Source organism: Nyctereutes procyonoides, unplaced genomic scaffold, assembly GCF_905146905.1.
Source record: "Nyctereutes procyonoides isolate TBG_1078 unplaced genomic scaffold, NYPRO_anot_genome, whole genome shotgun sequence".
In the NCBI taxonomy this organism is placed as follows: Eukaryota; Metazoa; Chordata; class Mammalia; order Carnivora; family Canidae; genus Nyctereutes; species Nyctereutes procyonoides.
This window is the reverse complement of record NW_026575113.1, coordinates 91700-111597: the sequence shown is the minus strand read 5'-3', so window position 1 is coordinate 111597 and position 19898 is coordinate 91700. Positions and strand designations below refer to the sequence as shown.

The 19898-nt window shown below is 55.7% G+C and overlaps 1 protein-coding gene across 3 annotated transcripts in view; it reads right to left on the bottom strand.

Moving 5' to 3' along the window:
• The window catches only part of ITPK1 (inositol-tetrakisphosphate 1-kinase), a 165487-nt gene extending 147722 nt beyond the window's left edge, over positions 1 to 17765 (bottom strand). The window contains exons 1-2 of one of the 3 annotated variants that reach the window (XM_055333677.1): positions 17750 to 17765; positions 17064 to 17295 (exon numbers count right to left, since the gene is read on the bottom strand). In XM_055333677.1, coding sequence (XP_055189652.1) covers positions 17064 to 17158 — 95 coding nt within the window. In that variant the 5' untranslated portion in view covers positions 17159 to 17295; positions 17750 to 17765. Of the gene's footprint in view, positions 1 to 17063; positions 17319 to 17749 lie in introns of those variants that run through there. The other 2 variants (XM_055333679.1, XM_055333678.1) reach the window with 2 other exon arrangements.
• Between the last annotated feature and the right edge of the window lie 2133 nt (positions 17766 to 19898).

Genomic DNA, 19898 nt, shown 5'->3' with positions numbered 1-19898 from the left:
CAAAACGTCTTTTCCGCGATGCTAATGGTCACATGCACCATGCCAAGGAAAACAAAGATAAAATGTGTTTTGCATCTCATGGGATACATTACTCCCCAAAATGACGTGACCCCAGAATTCTTTAGTGGATTGTGTTGTAAGAAATCCTGTTCGGGGCAGCCCTGGTGGCCCAGCGGTTTGGCACTGCCTTCAGCCCAGGGCGTGATCCTGGAGACCCAGGATCGAGTCCCACGTCAGGCTCCCTGCATGGAGCCTGCTTCTCCCTCTGCCTGTGTCTCTGCCTCTCTCTCTCTCTCTCTCTCATGAATAAATAAAATCTTAAAAAAAAAAAAGAAAGAAAGAAAGAAAAGAAATCCTGTTCTGAAGAAGGCTTGTATACCGTCTTTCCTGAAAATCTATACCACAAGTGTCAAACAAGAAAACTTTACCTGAGATGCCTAGAACCTTTACTTCAGAAAGCCTGAAGTAAAGAAGTGGCAGTCTTTGTACTGTGGTGTGTATCATCATGGGCATTTTTTCCTAGGAATAGGTTCTACAGATTTCATCTGAATGTCAAAGGTATCAATGACCTGCCAGAAAAGATAAGCAGTCCTGTTCCACAGAAACATGTGATTTATGTGAAGGACTCTGTATTTCTTTCAACAAATTCCATTTATTGCTTTAAAAAAAAAAGAGGTGAAGTTCATTTTTACTCCTTGAGTCTGTGCTGGCCCTGTGCCCTGTTTAGCCAACAGATGTGGTAGAGAGGTCTGGCCTCCAGAGGACATGGCCCATTGCATCTAGGAACCCTGCCTCCCAGACTAGAACACAAGGCAGCGTGCAGGAGGATGAACACATGTGGCCCGGTCATCCCCACTGCCCTGGGCAACCACAGGCCACTCCCCAGCAGCAGAGACCCTGACTGACCCACAGCTGAGGGCACAGCCATCAGTCCCAGTAGGGAGCCCAGCCTGAACTGACGGCCCCTCAAAGGGTGAGCAGAACAGATGCTCAAAGCCCCTGCATTCAGATGGTTTGTGACTCCACGGTAACTGATCCAACTCCACTTTACAAGTAATGGATCAGAAAGGGAAGGAAGACATCTATGTTCAAAGATGGGGGCCCCTGGGTAGCTCAGTCTGTGAAGTGACTGACTCTTGGTTTTGGCTCAGGTTGTGTGTGAGCTCAGGACCATGAGATCGAGCCCCACGTCAGGCTGTCAGGCTGTGTACTAAGCACAGAGTCTGCCTGGGATGCTCTCTCCCTCTCTCTCTGTCCCTCCTCCCTGCTCAACCTTGCATGCTCTACAGTAAGTAAATAAATCTTTTGAAAAAATAGTCAAAAGATGTCCAAGGCAGCACTGTCTACACCAGCAAGGGAAGCGGAAATAATCTAAATGTTTGATAACAATATTACAGCTCGCTGTATTACTACATGGATGTCCAATAGAAAGAACTATTCCATTGCGATTTTTAAAAACCATGTTCTGTTATACTTTATTTTCAGGAGTGAAAACAGCACTAGGTTTATGTTTTAAAGGCCATGTTAAAATATTTACATGTGAAATCATATGTCTGGAATTTGCTTCAAAATAATATGGGGAAGGGGCACCTAGGTGGCTCAATGGTTGAGCATCTGCATTTGGCTCAGGTCCTTCTCCTCAGGGTATGATCCCAGGGTTCTGGGATCAAGTCCCACATTAGGCTCCCCGTAGAGAGCCTCTGCCTATGTCTCTGCCTGTATCTCTGTGTCTCTCATGAATAAATAAAGTCTTAAAAAAATAAGAATATGGGGGGAAAAAAGCAAGATTAGCTATAATTCAATAATGGCTAACTCTATATTGAGGTGGGAGGGGGTGTTCATTTCTTTACTCTTTCTTATGTATGTGTTGGAAATTTCCATAATAAAAGTTCCTAAAAACTACATTCTAAGAAGACCATTCTGAAGACTAGAATCACAGGATTTGTTTACACTACAGTGCTATGTGCAGAATGCAATAACACAATGCTGAGCATACAATGATTTCAACTCTGTGACTGTTACATACAAAACAAAGAGGGAAAGACAATGTGGGGGATAGAGGGACAATTTGTCTCTTCAAATTTTGCTCTCATAATGTTAAGTTATATTCACAGAGGATAACAAATTTCAGGAAAAAGAATGACATACATCCTTTGGCTTCCTTGAGCTTGGACTCTGGCTGATGGGGGGCCCTCCCAGAAGTATGTGGGGCTGGGGAGGTGGGTGGACTCTGCTGGAAGCCACAGGAGGCAGCTGAGGAAACCTTCCCTGGGCTGTGGAGAGGACCCTCAGCCACCCTTCTGGGCCCCAGCCCCCCACCCCAGCTGGCCAGAAGGCAGGGGAAGAGTGCAGGCCCAGGGGCTATTAACCAAGATCTGTCCTTTAAGGGATCAGTTTAAGGGATCACACCAGCAGCTCCTTCCCCTTGATAAGTTTTGAGATCAGTCAATTGTCTAAAATTTATCTTCAGACAGAAAAAAAAAAGAGGATTTGGGGAAGAGGGTAAATTACAATCAGATCCCCCACTATGTGCCAGAAACCACCACCACCAGTTCAGCCATCACCTCTCTGATCCCCCAATCTGCCCCATGACTGGGTGTCGATGTACCCATTTTACAGATGGGGAAAAGGAGACCCCTTAACCTGCCCAAAGTCAGGCTCACCCAGAGTGCAGAAGCTGGGTTCAGAAGCCAGCTAGTGACAGCACACTTGTCAGCCTCCAGACCCAAGCAGCATCTGCACTGGGGCCACATATAGGAGGGGCAGGAGGTAGAGGGACCAAACCAGACTGAGGCTCCTCCCAGCCTTAGACAATGGCAGCTGGTGCTATACAACCCCCAGCAGGAGAGATGCTATGGACTATTGTGTCCCCCCGCAATGCTATGGAAGCCCCAACCCCGATTGTGATGGTATCTGGAGGTGGGGCCTTCGAGAGGAGATTGGGCTTAGCCGAGTCTGGAAGGGAGCCCCAGACCAGGGTTAGTGCCCTTAGATGAGGGCATTCTGGGTCTCGCCCCTCCATGTGCAGACACAGGGAGAAGGCGACTGTCCATACACTGCAAAGAAAGCTCTCCCCAAAGAACTGGACTTCCAGCCTCCGGAACCATGAGGAGTGAAGGCCTGCTGCTCAAGCTACCTGGTCAGCAGAATTTGCGAGAGCAGCCCAGGAGGCCTGGGAAGGCAGAAGGTAAGCTGCAAGCCCAGAACCCCATAAACTCCAACCGTCACGGCAGAATCACATAAGCCCTTTCTCCAGGTTGTGCGGTGTTGGACCCCGGGCCCAGGGCCTTCAGAATCCACCTGCGTCCAGCTGGCCGTGGTTTACCTGAAGGGGAAGACGGAGCCAAGGGCCCAGCCTTGGGCTCTGACTTGTGGAGGTGCTCTTCACTGCCCTCTCAGGAGCACTGCCCTGCCCAGGAGACTGTGTGTGACCCCTCAGGCTGGCAGAAGGTAGCCCCTGCCCCCCACCCCGACTGCCTAATGGCCAACACAGTCTGTCCAGCAAGCAGTCCCCACCTCCCTGTGTAGGGTCCGCCCTGCCCACAGCCAGACCATGCGGTGGGGGGAGAAGGGCACCCCTTGGCCCAACAACTAGCTGGCTCAGGGACAGGCGTGTGGCTCAGACTGACCAACCAGGGCCAATCAGAACAAACTTTGGGTCCCTTGGGGCCTGCAGCTGAGCAGGGGTGAGGCCCCGGAGCCAATGTACCCCAGTCTGAATCCCAGCTCTGCCACCTGCTAGCTGTGTGACCGTGGCAAGTCATCCAAGCCCTCTGCGCCCCATCTCTCCTGTTAGGAGACAGGAGTCCTACAAGTCCACACACCCTCACAGGCTCTAGTATAAATCACCCAAGAAACTTAGCACACTGCCTGGCTTGGGATAAAGGTCAGTGTGAGGTCTCACTTGCAGCCATACAGCCCGGGAATGAAGCCAACGTGAAAGAGGCCAGGTCCTGGGACATCATCTGAGCCCCTGAATCCACCCATGCCTGAAGCGAGAACTCTCCATGGAGATCACACTTACAGAGCCCCTTTGTCACCGAGCCTGGTCAGCACTAACGTTTCTAGAGGAACCAATATATCCCTGTGACTTGTAGGAATCAGCCACACAATCGACATTTGGCTCAGATCATTAACTTCATCCTGACACTGCCCACAGTGATCAGGAGAGGGAGAGGACAGGATGACGCAGCTGCCAGGGTGTCCTCTAGCAATGGGGACAGATGTGCAGGCACATCCCACAGGTCCACAGGTCTCGCTCTCAGGGGAGGCCCCTGTCAGCTGCTGGTAGAGGCACCCACAGAACAGCCCATGTCCCACATGGCTGCCTCAGGGAAGGAAGGGCCTGTCCACTTCCCTATCCTTCCCAGGGGAACTTCCCGAATCGAAAGAGGTGGCCCCTTCAGCAGTCCCAGCAAGGCTGGAGGAAAGACAGGAAAGCCTACTGGAGTGGGTGGCGGTGGATGGACCCCAAACCATTTGGCCCCAAGGACCGAAATAGCTCATCCTGACCAAGGGTGACTGGCTCAGATGACCCACAACAAACGAGATCTGGCCTTACCCTCACACATGGCTCCCTGGAGGCCAAAGGGGGGGGATAGGGGCATGTCTAGGTTCCAGAGCTGAGGTCCCAGCTGGACCAGCTGCATGGCTGTGTACACCAATCAACCTGCCAGGCTGGCACTCTGAGATATAAATCCTCATCTGCAAAGACCCCTTGCAGCTCAAAGGTTCTGGAAGGTCCTCCAAGATGGTGAACCTCTGCACCTCCCCAAAGGACCTTTACTCTGCTGTTACCTGGAAATAGACACGATGGGTCTGATTACAAGTAAGGGAAGTGAGGGATGGCCTCCTTTTCCCTTCAAAGATGGTCTCTGGCGTGTAGGAGAAAGGAGGAAGTGTGCATGCTGAGCACCTCCTGTGCACAGGCACGAGGCTCACTCCTGACAAGGAGGGAATCAAGGCCCAGAGAGGAGGTGAAACACACCTGGGGTCACCCATCCGGTAGGAGGCCAAAGTAGGGTTCAAATCCCACCACCATCCAACACACACACTGTTCCCGGGCCATCACCCAGAACCATGGCCAGTCGGCCTCCCCAGCCGAGTGGGTTATCAGCTGAGTCAGCACCTAAATTTCCTGACTCCAGGCAAGCGGGACTTCCAAATGAAATTGAAAGGGAACAGGAGAAAAGCTAACAACTCAGGGCACTGAAGGTGAGCCACTGGAGAACAACACCCACAAAAGGAAGGCCATCCTCCCATCTTCTGGATCCGCTGGACAAGAGCTACAACAATGAACACCTCTGTCAGGGTCAGGGGTACGACTCTGGATTCATGCAGACTGCTGTCCAAATCCTACCCTCAGGAGTGACCAGCTATGAACCCCGGGAAGGCTCCCATACCCCCTCTTTCCTGTATCTGGATGGAGAGCCTTCACACACAGCGACAGGCAGGGAGCACCCAGGGGCCAACCTGCTCTGGTATCACCGAAAACCACCACGCTGCAGGGACGACCCTGCTGTCTCCAGCAGAGGCAGGGGAGCACTTCTGGAGGAAGACCTGACAGGCTCCCCCACACCCGGGGCAGCAGGGGCGGAAGCACCCTCCTCCCCAGAAGCACTTCCCGGGTTTACAGACAAAGGCCTCTACGAGGCCATCGGCTCAAGACTAGAACCTTCCTCCCCAGCAACCAAACTTCCCTCAGCACAGCCCACTGTACAGGTCAAGGTGAAGGCCACAGGGGTCTGGGGGCAGATTCATCGGGAAGCACAACTCCCTGCCCAAACCCCAAAACCCTCCCCCACCTGCTCACTGAGAGGCAGACACTGGCCTCTGAGGGAATAGTCAGACTTCCCTTTCTTTTCAAGGACCCCGCAATGAATCTTGAAGAAAAAGATTTAAGATTTAAATGTGAGGGCAGGGATCCCTGGGTGGCGCAGCGGTTTGGCGCTTGCCTTTGGCCCAGGGCGCGATCCTGAAGACCCGGGATCGAATCCCACGTCGGGCTCCCGGTGCATGGAACCTGCTTCTCCCTCTGCCTGTGTCTCTGCCTCTCTCTCTCTCTCTCTCTGTGACTATCATAAATAAATAAATTAAAAAAAATTTAAAAAAAAAAATAAATGTGAGGGCAGCCCTGGTTCAGCGGTTTAGTACCGCCTTCGGCATAGGGTGTGATCCTGGAGACCTGGGATCAAGTCCCACGTCGGGCTCCCTGCATGGGCATGGAGCCTGCTTCTCCCTCTGCCTGTGTCTCTGCCTCTCTCTCTCTCTCTCTCTCTGTATGTCTCTCATGAATAAATAAATAAAATCTTAAAAAAAAAAAAGAATAAAACGTTAAAGAAAAAAAGCTTTAACATCAGCAAGGCCAGGTTCAAAGCCAAGCTGTCCCTCCTACTAGCTCTACAACTCGGGGCTACAACTTCTTTCTGGGCCTTTGTTTCCCCATCTGCAAGGTGGGTGGGGTGCAAAGGGGATATTCCACACAAAGAGAAACCAACAAGGCTGGCTCAGGTGGTAGAGTGTGTGACTCTTGATCTTGGGGCTGTGAGTTCAATCCCCACATTGGACACATACAGTACTTAAAAAAATAAATCAATAAAATTAAAATAAAAAACGAGAGGCCAGAGGGAAACCAACAGTCCCACGGCACTGAACATTCGTCACCAAGATGCCCAGGATCCTAAGAGGGTAGGAGCCAGCTCTTCTAGGATGGGCACCTGGGACTCACAAACACTGCCCCCCACATGCCAACATGCCCCTTCTCTCCAAGGGTCCCCTCAAGCCCCTGGGGGACCAGAAGAGAATGCCACACAACCTGCAAACCCTGTATCACCCTCCCCTCTTAGGAGCACAGCCCAGCAAAGTTCCCTAGGAGGGCTAGGCCTGTCCCTGGAGCCAGAGGGGACTCTGCAGTGCTCACTGCTCAATGGGTCCCTAGAACACAAGACTGGCCAGCAAACAGCAGGCACTCAATAAATACATGTCCTGGGACCACCTGAAGGAATCAATGGGGTGCTTTTTAAAAAGAAGATCAGGGATCCCTGGGTGGCGCAGCGGTTTGGCACCTGCCTTTGGCGCAGGGCGTGATCCTGGAGACCCGAGATCACATCCCACGTCGGGCTCCTGGTGCATGGAGCCTGCTTCTCCCTCTGCCTGTGTCTCTGCCTCTCTCTCTCTCTCTCTCTCTCTCTCTCTCTCTATCATAAATAAATTTAAAAAATTAAAAAAAATTTAAAAAGAAGATCACTGGGACCACCCCAGACATTCGGGAACCTGCACGAACAGCCCAGGGTGGGCCAGATGTTTCCTCACCTCCACACCACAGCCCTCCACTATTGGATGGAAATAGGGTGCAAGGTAGAAATGAAAGCCAAGCTCTCAGTATCCACCTACCACACCCGGGCCCTCCCAGGAAGCAGTGAGAGGTACGTCCTGGTCACTGACACTGCAGCACCTCCACACCACAAAAGGATCAGGAAGGAAGGAACCTGTCATTCCTGGGCTGGGCCACCAGAGATAGGTCAGAGGCCCCAGGCCCCAGCTTGGACAGGCAGGAGGGACCAGGGAGATGGCCTCCTGGGGAGAAGGGGGATCACTACCATTCATTACGCTTGGGCCATGCTCACTAGCCCTAGAGGCAGCTGTATTATGCCCACCTGACAGAGGAGCAGAGGCTGTGGGAGGCAGAGTGGCTTGTCCAGTCACCCAAGGCCAGCTGGGCAAGTCTTGCGCTCCGAGTTTACCGCCATCCTCATCACCCACCACCCCCCTGGGCCCAGTAACTATACACAGAAAATGCTCAGGAAAGAACTCCTTGATTTGCTTCTCAAGTGGTTATCAAGCTAAGGGGACTCAGAGGCTGCTACGTTCAAGACGCAGGTGAAGGCCACCTGGCAGGGTCGAAACAGCATGGTTCCAGGAGTCAACTAGCCACCAGAGTGAATCCCAGCTCTGCAACTCACAGCTGGGTGACCAGACAGGTCATCTCACCTCTCCCTGGGCCTCAGTGTTCTCATCTGGCACATGGAGACACGTCACCCACGTGGGAGGGTCAATTCCCTACTGGAAGAGAGCGTCTGACCTGGGGTAGGCTCTCACAACACTCAGATGTGAGCCACCGATCTGGGGAGGGAAGGGGGACATCACCACAGCCTTCTGAAGCACAGAGGGCTGTGTGGTTGAGCTCCAAGGGTACAGACCTCTGATGGGAAGCCGACAGGCGTGCAGAGTAAACTGCAAAGTGAAGCACCACAGGCTGCACCACTGCCTCTGCCTGACAATCGACCTGACACCTGGCCAGGCCAGTCCCCAGGATCGTCTCCTGTGCAAAAGCAAGCTCTTGTCCAGCCTCAGGACCCACCTGTAAGTAATTCCACTACAAACCAGCAGCCAGAGACAAGAAAGGTTTAAAAGAGGAGAGAGGATTGCCCAAAAGGTAGCAACCAGCAAGTAGAGCCCAGCGGGCCTGTCTGGAGGAACACGAGTCCCAGAGGGACTCCCGGGACAGGCTGGCCCGGGAACCTTTATATCTGATGCCCTGCTGGAGAGGCCCTGTCTCCCAGAGACCACTTTCACCCATTTAACTCAGCAATTAGCATGCCTGACAGTTTTGGGGTGAGGCCTAGTAACACTGGGGAAGGGCGGTTTGGGTTTCTCAAAAGAGTCACCAGAGCACTGATGTTGAAATAGACTCCTAGCCCCCTGCTCTGAAGATTTTCAAAGGGGAGGGGAAGGCGGAAGGATGTGTATTTTTCACCACTGCCCCAGGTGCTTTTTTGTCGGGCAAGTTCGCAAACACTGGCCTAGAGGAAGGTAAATGTCTGCTAAAGAGGGCAAGCTTCTGAGGCTTCCATCCCCTACCCCCAGACCCTCTCCCCTCTGGAGAGGCCCAACCTGAGCTTTGGGAAAGGACAAAGGTCAGCCAGACCAGGGTCTACCAACAAGGGCCATAGGAAACCCACTCTCTGCTCCCCCTCCCCAGGCAAGGCTCACAACTGCTCCTTTCTGAACACAAAGGCTGGTGTGGGCCAGACCAGAGGGAGCCTGCAGCCTCCAGCCCCGGGGCCCGAGAACAAGGTGGGGCCAGGTCCACCCACCTGGCCCCCTATCATACCGCCAGGGAAAGAGGATACCGAGGACACTCTACTGCCCTCTTTGACCACCTGTCTAAAGTGGAAACCAGTCAGCCCCTCTCTAGACTGCCCACTGTCCACACAGAACCCCGGGTGATGGAGACAGGCCAGAGCATGTGGCCTCTGGGCAGCAAACAACACACACCCAACACTAGCTCCTCTGTTCTCAGCCTCTTTGGTTAAATGTGACCTCCTCAGAGAGGCTTCCTCTGACCACACAGTGTTAGAGTGGCTGCAGCCACCCTTGCCGTGGCTCTCCTCTGTTCACAGGCTTCCCGGCACTAACTGCACTGTGTGCCAAGTAAGTGCATCTGTGTGCAGACTTACCTTCATCTCCTCACCGAGCGTGTGGGTGCCGGAGGGCACGGACCAGCACGCAACACAGGGCTGGCCGGCTGCCTGCTCAGGATATGCTCAGTGCAAAGAAGAATGAAGGAATGACGCCCAGGAAGCCCTTCCCAGCCTGGGATCCCCTAATCTCCCCTCATCCCAGGGTTTCCTTCTGCCCAGAGCACTCTAGAGCCACAAGTGGCTTTTGGCTGAGCCACAGGGACATGGAAAAAGCTTCCAAAACCCCCCAGTCAGTTCCTTCCACTAAGAGATCATCTCTTGGGCTCCTACTCCTCGTGCTACCGGAGGCCCCGGGTTTCAACAGAGAACACATGTCTACAGAACAGCTCTCCAAGACAATGAGCAAGTCCAGAGAAAAAGAACAAACCTATCAGGAGCTGAAGATTCAGATGGCGGGGGATAAAAAGCACCTCTCAGAAGCGGTCTTTGGGAGGAAGCTTAGCTTGTGTGTCCTTTTCTTTTCTTTTTTTTTTTTCAAGATTTATTTACTTGAAAGAGAGAAAGAGAGAGAGAACAAGCAGAGGGAGGGGCAGTAAGAGAGGGAGAAGCGGGCTCCTTGCTGAGCAGGGAGCCCAACAGAGGGGCTCGATCCCAGGACCCCAGGGTCAAGACCCGAGCGGACGGCAGATGCTGAACCCACTGAGCCTGGAAGGCACCCCCTGACTGTAGGTCTGGATTCTCATTCCAGGGCCAGCCCATGGCTCAGTGGTGGGCCCTGCCAGCCAGGCTGTCCTGAACACCAAGAGCGGTCTACAGGGTGGGACAGTTTCTGGCCATCTCCAGAGTGGGCCTGCAACTTCCTCTGAGGAGCCATTCTCAAATCCCCACAGACAGTGACAGATCTGCCCCCTGAGCCCTAAAAGCCGGGTGGGGGGAGGGAAGCTTCCTCAGAGCTGTCACAATCTTCAGCCTGGCACCATGACAGGGCCTACAGAAACCAGCCCAGGAGGCCCCGCTGGGGAAGTGCAGGCCACAGGGCAGCTGCTTTCAGAGGAAGCTTGCAGCAGCAAGACAGAGCATCAGTTGGAATTCAAACAGCCCAAGGGGAATGGCCTGGCTGCTCCCCATGAGGTGCCCTGGTCGTCACCTCTAGAGAAAGTGCTGTCTGAAAGGGGGCTTCAGCAGGCAGTGGGGAGGGCACACGGGAGCAGGCGAGCCCCCTTGCCACATCTCACTGTGTGACCTTGGACAAGCCACCTCACCTTACCAGACCTGAGTCTCCCTCTTGGGAACCCAACCCACACTCTCCCCAAGCAAGGCCACCCATGCTCAGGCCAGCTTCTTGAGGGCCAGTGGACAGGAAAGGCTAAGGTAGGCCAAATTCATGCAGGAAGGGATGGAGCAAGTGCAGAGCTCCTCCGTGATGATGTGCTTTCTGAAATGAATCTTACTTTTTTTTTTTTTTTTGACATTTGTATTTATTCATGAGACTTAGAGAGAAGCAGAGACACAGGCAGAGGGAGAAGCAGGCTCCCTGCAGGGAGCCTGATATGGGACTTGATCCTGGGACTCCGGGGTCACTCCCTGAGCTAAAGGCAGACCTGAGCCACCAGGTGCCTCAAACCTTACTTTTGAAAAAGGAGGTACCAGAACATTCCCTCAAAAAACGAGCTTACCAGTTGAATTCACAGTATGAGTGGGAACAGAACCCCTCTTTACTTCTAACCATTGGGGGAACTGCACTCATGAGGCACTTTGCTAAGCATGTGCTGAATGCCCCAAGCCTGCTAACCCCATGGGAGACATAACCAGCGAGGGCAGGATGCATCGCCTGATGGTTAGGAATGGAAGTGCCAGCCTGCCGCCCAGGTGAGCCCAACCCTGCACTGGTGCCTACCTAATTCAGTTGGCCCCACAATGGAAATAAGCCTCACTATCCAAAGAGAAATGCAAATCTAAAGTACCATCCCACCCATGCGTGTGGTCAAGATCAAACACGTGTGGGACTGCTGGGTGGCTCAGAGGTTGAGCGCCTGCCTTCAGCTCAGGGTGTGATCCTGGAGTCCCGAGATCGAGTATCACTTCGGGCTCCCCGAAGGGAGCCTGCTTCTCCCTCTGCCTGTGTCTCACGGATAACTAAATAAAATAATAATAAAAAAAAAAAGATCAAACATATGTCCCGTGGGCTGTGCTGTGCAGGGTGTGGGTAACAAGCCCTCCCATTTGGGGTCACTTGTGAGCAGTGCCATCTCCCTGTGAGCAGCTTCAGAACTCCTGTGAAAAAGCAAACGTCTGTGCCCTTTGACCCTGCACTCACTCATCTGGCCACAGGCACCCAGGTGAGGGGGCAGGGCACTCGCTGCCCCACTGTCCACACCGGCAGGGGCCGTGCAAAGAGCTGTACCACTCAGCCAGGAAAGAAATGAGACAAGTGATACGGATCTGCCTCCCAATGAAGCAGAGATGTGCTACTTTCTCTAGTAGACACAGTGTTCCATGAAACGAGCTGAGGCCAGAACTCGCATGTGCCTGTCTGCGCAGAACACCTATAGGGAGAGGCTGCCGGCGACAGTTATCCCCGAGTGACAAGTGACGGGAACTCGGGAACCAGAAGGACTTTTTACTGCATTCTTGCAGTCCTCTGATACTTTTTTTTAACATATGCATCTATTAAATATTCAAAAGATAAAACAATAGAAGTTACTAAAAATAGTAACACAACTGCTTATGAAGACTCAGCATTTATAAGAAACAGCACAAATTCATCTTGAATCTCCAAATTTAAAAAATAAAATAAAATAAAAAGGAAAGACCTTCTGGCATTAACAGAGTATTTTCTCAAGTCCTCATCTGTAGAAGAGGTGAGGGAGGCTCCCCTGCCTCCCGGGACTCCCATGCTGAAGGAGAACATGAGACAGGACAGGGCCCGCCTTGGCCTGGTCTGACATCCCCACAAACCCCACACCCAGCACGGAGATCGGGGAGCACTCATCATGGGCTTCGGGGTCCCCCACAAACGGCCCAGACGCACAGCCCTACATCTACCAATGGCAAAGGTCCTGGGGTAGAGAGGCATCTGTCGACCAAAGCCCACTCACCCCTTCCTAGAGACAGCTATAGGGACAGCCCAGCACCAAGCACCACTTACAAGGGTGCTAGCACGTCAACCGCCAGGCATCCCGACCCCTTTCATGTACTCAGCAACCCTGAGCTTTGTACCGCTAATATCCTCGCTTTGCATGGGGCAAACTGAGGTATGGCAGGCCCAGGGTCACATAGGCGGTCTGCTACCGAGCCAGGCCAGTGAACCAATAGGCAGCACTGTCCAGATGGACACCTTCTCCCACTGGATGTCCGGTTTCCTCCCCTGGAGTCAGGGAGAAAGCGTTTCTTTGCAAGACTGAGTTATGGACAAACCTCAGGGCATGGGTGTGAAGGAAACACAGTCAGTACCTCCTCCCAGCCCTGCTCCTTGACGGGGTGCACATCCAGCCGTGAAGACAGAGAGCAATACCAACCCACAGATCAGGACCACTTAATCCTGGAACAGATCCTCCATCCTCCCTTGGAATCTCTGGTAAGAATTCCAGCCCAGAATGTTAAGCCATCCGAGCCCAGAGGGACCTTCGAGACATTCCCTCCCAAAGGAAGGAATGTAGGCTGCAGGAAGGGGCCTGGTGGCACCCACGTCCTCCCTGGCAGGCTCCCCAGGTCGGGTCCCCAGGGGAAAGTCCACGATGACAATGTGGTCTGAGACTGCTCCACAAACACACTTCCTGCAGACCTCATCGGTCCTGCTGGCCTCCAAGGCTCTCTAGGACAAGAAGCTCACAGACATTCTTCTGTTCTTGGAGCCTCCAGGAAGCCCCAGCCTAACCTGGGCAGAGAAGAGACTTATCCAGGCAGCCGTGTGTCCTCCGGAGAGGAGGCCTCGTGACTGGGCCTGGAGAGAGCTGATAGGCTGCGCGGGTCTCTGCCTCCCACCCCCAGGAGTCGGCATCCCCTTTCATCTGTCCCTGGGCTTCTGGGAGCCTGAATTGACATGAGGTGCCAGGAAGGCATTAAACAGGCAACTAGGAACACCTGGGTGGCTCAGCAGTTGAGCGTCTGCCTTCAGCTCAGGGCATGATCCTGGTGTCCTGGGATCACGTCCTACATTGGGCTCCCTGCGAGGAGCCTGCTTCTCCCTCTGCCTCTGTCTCTCTCTGTCTCTCATGAATAAGTAAATAAAATCTTTTTTTAAAAAGTAAATAAACAGGCAGCAAACATAAAGCAAAGACAAAGGGCCACCCACATCTTACAGCCAAACGCCCCAGGAAGCCCTGTGACTTTCCACCCCTGCAGGTTCAGCTGCAGGCTAGAATAGGGTGAAAAGCCAGTGAAAATGGAGAAGAGGCACAGAAAACACAAAGAGGGACAGACGGGTGGGGCCAGCCAGCATTTCTGAATAAAGACACTCACTGCGGAGAAATAAAAAGAATAAAAAATTAAAAACCTCCTCCAACACTTCCAACTACCAGCTTTCTTTCTTTACTTCCCCTTGGAAGTCCCTTCTGGGCCTCTTGATAAAGGCCCAGGGAGAAGAGGGCGTGAGGGAACCTGCTCCAGGACTAGCAGAAGGGCAGGGAGGATGGCAGAGAAAAAGAGAACATAACCAGAGCCTCATCCGTGTCCCTGTCCCCGAGGGGGGGGGGGGGGAAGAAGCCAAGGAGAGTGACGGGAACAGTACCACTAAAAACAAGCTGAGTCAAAGGCCCATCTGTTGGCGAGGTAGCCGTCACTCTTAAGGTGCCCCAGGGGTGGGAAGGCCGGGCCCTTCTGCCTACCTAACACATCCCTGTAAGCTTGGGTACAAACCCCCTACCACCGCCACCGACGTGCGACTGCCCCCCACCACCACCACATGCACGCGCACAGAACAAGGCTTTACACACTTGCCCAGGGCTGGACTCTGCTTTGCAAGGAAAAGTGTCTCCTGGACTACAGGGCAGCATCTGTATCCCTCTGAAGGTAAGAGGGGGTCTGCCTCAGTGTTGGAAGTGCTCAAGTAGAAAGTGCTTTCCGTGGGGGTCTCCGGGTCTCCCAGTTGGGCCTGATCTAGGAGTTCAACAAAAGGAACAGAAGTATGGCACCTGCCCCTCTCATGCCTGTCTCCCCATCTGTACAACAAAGGGACCTGGATGACATGATCTCCCTTCCTGCTCTAAGAGTGTTACAAGGCCTGACATTCAGCTAAACAGCTCATCTGGTCTATCCAAGTCATCCTCCGCTGACACTGCCCCAAACATTCAGAGCAGAGCTTCAAATCATTTTCAAACATTTCTGGGTTTTCTCATCAGAGAAAGTCACTGACAATTCATCATCCATCAAAACCAGAGCCTCGCACCCCTAGACGGTGAATGTCGAAAACAGGACAGTGTCACCTCTGGGGCCACTAGAAATGACACCAACATTCATACCAAACACAACAGCAGCCAAGGGCTCCAGCCACCCTGTCAAGAAGGGCAGCTTTCCGCACCCAGTCTAGAAACGTGGCCACTAGGCGGCGCTACCCTGAAAGTAATAAAAAAGAAAAACTTGGTGTTTTCTTTTCCTTCTTAAGCTTCAGTGGCAAAATATCTAGATCTTCCCTAGTGAAAACACAAGTGGGGCTTCCTGAGGTTCCAGAATAGCCCAAGATCCTTTCTGCCTTCTCTTCGAAGCCAATATTCTGGCCAGAAGTAGTCATCCAGACTCTGAGGGCAAAAAACGTTTTTTGAGAAATTAAACCCCCATGCTGGACTTCCCCCAGAATGGTTGATATCAGAGCTTGCCCTGAACGCCCGTCCAGCCCCACTTAAAGACAGGGGGAGTCTATGAGGAGGGAAAGGCAATCTGCAAGTCCAGCAGCAGGACCCAGCCCCAAGTCTGGGCTGGAACTGTTTTGCGAGAGGCTCCTAATTAGCAAGCAAAACATACCAGCCAGATGACAAGCCTCATGCTTTAGCTGCAGACACAGGACGACACAAATACAGACAGCTCTCAGTAGGAAAGGGTGCAAGGTATTAACTGGGATTTCCCAAGACTCAGATGACTGCAGGAGGAGCTCCAGGGCCTAACACCAGAACAGGGCTTCAAAGATACGCCAAAGGGACTTCTCCACATTTCTTCGGGGTCTAGGGCACTTTTTCCATAACTGTGTGTGTGCGGTTGTGGTGCAACATTCAAGGGTCCTTTTCTAACGTTCCAAGGTCCTCAGACCCACTTCCAGAGTTCTAGCTGCAAATTCCTCCCGATTTCCTTGTGAATTCCCAGGCTGGTTGGCATGCCCTACCGACCATGAAAAGCTTGCTTTCTCCTAAGGAAGCCAGCCTGAGAAATGGCAGCCAACTCCATCCCCAGGCCAAGGGATGCAGAGCCAGGAGCTGTTTCATACAAGGTGCGCCCCTCCGGGTGCAGAGAACAGTGCCCTGAGGGTTTGCCCAGGGCAAAGGAGCAACAGGCCTTCGGGACAGGCAGGAGGGGCACCGAGGTGCCACAGGCTGGCAGGTGAAGGCCAGCTCAGACCCGCAGTGGCTCTGGTGCACCAGGAGATAAGGAAACCGAATTGTTCAATTCTGCAACATGTTTGGGGACCCAACAGGGACCAAAGTGCAAGTAGAACACGTTTTCAAGAATCAAATCTACCAAGTGGAGACGCTGCATAACAAAAGGATTCCACCTAGACTTTGCAAAAGGCTAGGGGAACCAGATTCTTAGGCTTTGGGTAAGAACAGGCTTTAACTAACAGCTTCCCAGAGGCAAAGCTACTGCTGTACGGCCAAGGTGAGGTGTACCTGACCCAAGACTAGAGGCTGCCGTAATAGACTAGGAATGTGATCGTGTTAAAACACCACGAATCTCCACCACTGAGCACCAGCGGGGGTGGGGGGGGTGGGGGGGTGTCAGGCAGAAGAAGGCCTTTGTACACCACATGCATTTACCTCCTCTGCACCAGCCACTCCCTGGCCATGGGACCCCATGCGGGAGGACCCCACCTCTCTGCAGATGGCTCCCCCTTCTCAGACATGTGGCCCAGAATCGCCACCCCGGTCAATTCTCAGGGCTGGTGCGAGGCTCTAATGAGACAGCAAATCACCACATGCATGCCAAGTATTGCTGCTCGCCGCACACAGGCTTAACCCAGGGACATGCAATGACAGCTCCGAGGGCTGCACACGCGGGGCGCACAGTAGGTGGTCCGCAAACCTACAAACAGCGGGGCCCTTCTCCCCACCAAGGGAAGGGAAGGAAGGGAAGGAAGGGAAGGGAAGGGAGGAAGACAAACACTTCGGTCCAAGAGCGGCCGCCAGCCCCACGCAGACAGCGGGGCTCCCGGACCTCCCGGGTGCCTCCTCCACCTTCAGCAGCGTCCCCAGCGCGCTCGGGGCAGCGGGGGGCGTCCCCAGCCGGGGTCCCGCCAACCGCCCGTCCTGGCCGCCGCAGCCACCTGGCCGCTCGGACTCCCGTCCCCGTCCCCGTCCCCGTCCCGATCCCCGTCCCGGTCCCCGTCCCGGTCCCCGTCCCCGCGCCTCCGCGGCCGCCCCGGCCGCCCCAACAGCCGCCAAGGCCGAGCGGGGCTCGGGCCGGGGCTCCCCGGGGGCCGGGCCCCGTCCTCCTCACCTGCACAGCTCGGCGAAGGCCTGGAAATTGAGCTTCTTGATTTTCTTCTCGCTCAGCCAGTAGCCAACTCTCTTCCCTTTCAGAAACGTCTGCATCTTCTTCCTCGGGCGGGGAGCTCGGGTCCGGAGGGAATCGCCCACAGGCCGAGCGTGGCGGCCCCGGCGCGCGCCGCGAGCGTGCGGGCACCTCCTCCGGCGGCGGGGACGCGGAACGCGGCTCGGGGCGCGCAGTCCTGCCGGGGCGGGGCGGGGCGGGGCGCGGCGGGGCGGGGCGGGGCGGGCGCCGGGCGGAGGGAGCGGCGCTCAGCGCGAAGAGCCACTGGCTGCCGCCGCCGCCGCCCCCGCCCCCGCCGCCCGCGGGGCGCGCCGGATCGCCGCGGCCCGGCCCGGCCCGGGAGCCGGGAGCCCGGAGCCCGAAGCCCGGGGGCCGCGCCGCGCGCCCCCCGCCCCCCCGTGGCGCCGGCGCAGGCCCGGCCCCGCGCCCCTCCAGGCCCCTCCTCCCCGCCCTCCGGTCCGCGCCCGCGGGCCCGCGCCCCAGCCCCGGCGGCGCCGTCTGCAGCCGCGAGCCGGGCGCCTGCCCTCCCCGGCGCGCTCGGACCCCGGCGGGGCGCACGCGGCCGCCCGCGCACCCCCGCCCCCGCCCCCGCCCTCGCCCCCGCCCCCGCCGCCCCGGGCCGCCGTCCTCACCCGCCGCCGCCGCCGCCGCCGCCGCCGGCGCCGCCGCCTCCTCGCCCTCGTCCCCGCGCGCAGCCGGAGCCCCGGCCGCCCCCGGCCCCGCCCCGCCGCCGCGCCCCGCCGCGCTGACCCGGCCGGCCGGCCCGCTGGACCCCGCCGGGGCGGAGGAAGCGCCGCGGCGCCGGCCGCTAGGGGGCAGCACCGCCCTCCGCCCTCCGCCCTCCGCCTCCGCCTCCGCCTCCGCCTCCGCCTCTTAAAGGCGCCGCGCCCTCCCGGCCTGGCTCTCTGCGGCGTGCTCGCGTCGGGGCCGGGCGGTGGGGCTTCGCGGCCGCGGGCGCGGGGCGGGTGCAGGCGGCCATTGCCGCGGGGTTGTTGCCCTTTAAAGGGGCGAGAGGAGCCCTGGCGCGGGCGTCCTCTGCCTGCCCTCGGGAGGGTCTTAACCTAAAGCGTCTCCGTGCCCCCAGCCGCCTGCCGCGCCCCCCCGCCCGGCTGCTTCCCGGGAACTGCAGCGGGGGGCGGATGCGGACGTCGGCTGAGGTCATCTCTCTCCCCTGGAGGAGGCCGACCTGGACGCCCGGGGCCTGCTCAGACTGAGGAAGGACTGACTCCCTCTCTGGGTCCCCTTCCAGCGAGTGGGGACGGGGCGGTCCTAGCCGCATCCAAAATAGGGGTGGAGCCCTCTCCAGAGACCCATTGCTTGTGGAGGGCAAGTCAGCGGTAGCCTCGGTGCCTTTGATTCACTGAACCCCGCCCCGCCCCGCCCTGCCCTGCCCTGCCCCGCCCCGCCCCGCCCCGCCCCGCCCCGCCCCGCCCCGCCCCGCCGCGCCCTGGCCCGTGGGGCAGTAGAGGAGCCTCCAGCCTTCCGAGAGCTCCGGGTTGGGGAGGGGAAGACTTCTCTCCTCAGGCCTAGGCTCTGGCAGGAAAAATGAATGAAGGGGCGGGGCTCAGAGTTTCCGGAGAGACTTTGAAGCTGGCCTGGGAAGATGAGGGAGGCTTTGGTAGGCCTAAGAAGGGGACTGAAGTAGGAGGAAAGAGCCAAGTTGTTAGGAATGACACCTTCTCCTTGACCGAACTTGAGCTCATTCTCTAAGGCCCAGACCCAGGGGCCTGCCTTCCTCCCCTAGCGACAACGTCCCCCACTCTTCTCACTATGGTCCTCCCAGTTGCAACTAGGAGAGGCTTGTCCGCCCCGAGACTTCAGGAGCGACCACACACGCCCACTGCCCGCACCTTCCACCTCTCGGAGCACTTGCTCCAAGAAATACCCAGAAAGAATACTTAGGGGAAGTACTTCTTGCTGTGTGACCTTGCAGTCTGCTTAGACTCTCTGGACCTCCAGAGCTCTATCTTGACCTCAAGAGATAAGCCCTGTCTCTGGAGAGCACTTGGAACTGCAAAAAAGCAGTGGCTGTAAGGTCTAAAATGTATGATGGTGTGCGGGGTGGGGTGTGGGGGGATGGAGAGACCGCAAAAGTAGAGATGTCTCTCATGTAATGGGAAGAACGGTCTTTGGCTTCTCCAGTTCAGCTCCTCCCAGCTTGGACGAGTCACTGTAGCCTTCCAAGCTTCAAGGTAGGGAAAGTAGTGCTTGCCTTAAAGATTGCAGTGAGGACGAGAACCGCGTAATGGGCTGGTCCTCAGTGAACCTTCAGAAACGGTGCTTGCTACTGGCTCATCTGAGGACTCTTAACTTGAGGCCCAGCTAAGAGCCCACCCCACCCCCGGGCTTCAGGAACCCCTCCAGCTGCCAGAAATTATGTACATAATAACGGCTTTTCACAAACTCTGGGGCTCCAGATTTGACCCAAAAGTTGAGTCACTAATTATTCCAACTTACTGTCTTGTCAATGAGGAAATAGGCCCAGAGAGGGAAGGGGATTTGCCCAAGGTCACCAAGCAAGTAGAAAAGGTTGCATCCCAGGGCCAAGGGGCCTCCCACATCACAGTCCTTCTGGAGGTAGGAGGGCAGGGAGTCGGGGGGAAAGGTTCTGAGAAGTGGACCACTGCCTAAGGTATAGCCAGATCCTTCCTATGCACTGGTGAGACCAGGGATCCACACACATTTCTCAGGACCCCTGGGCAGGTGCTGGCCTCAAGCCTCCTCTCCATTGAGAATGGGAACTTCAGTGGTTTTTTTATCTGTGTTACAAGATCTCAGTCC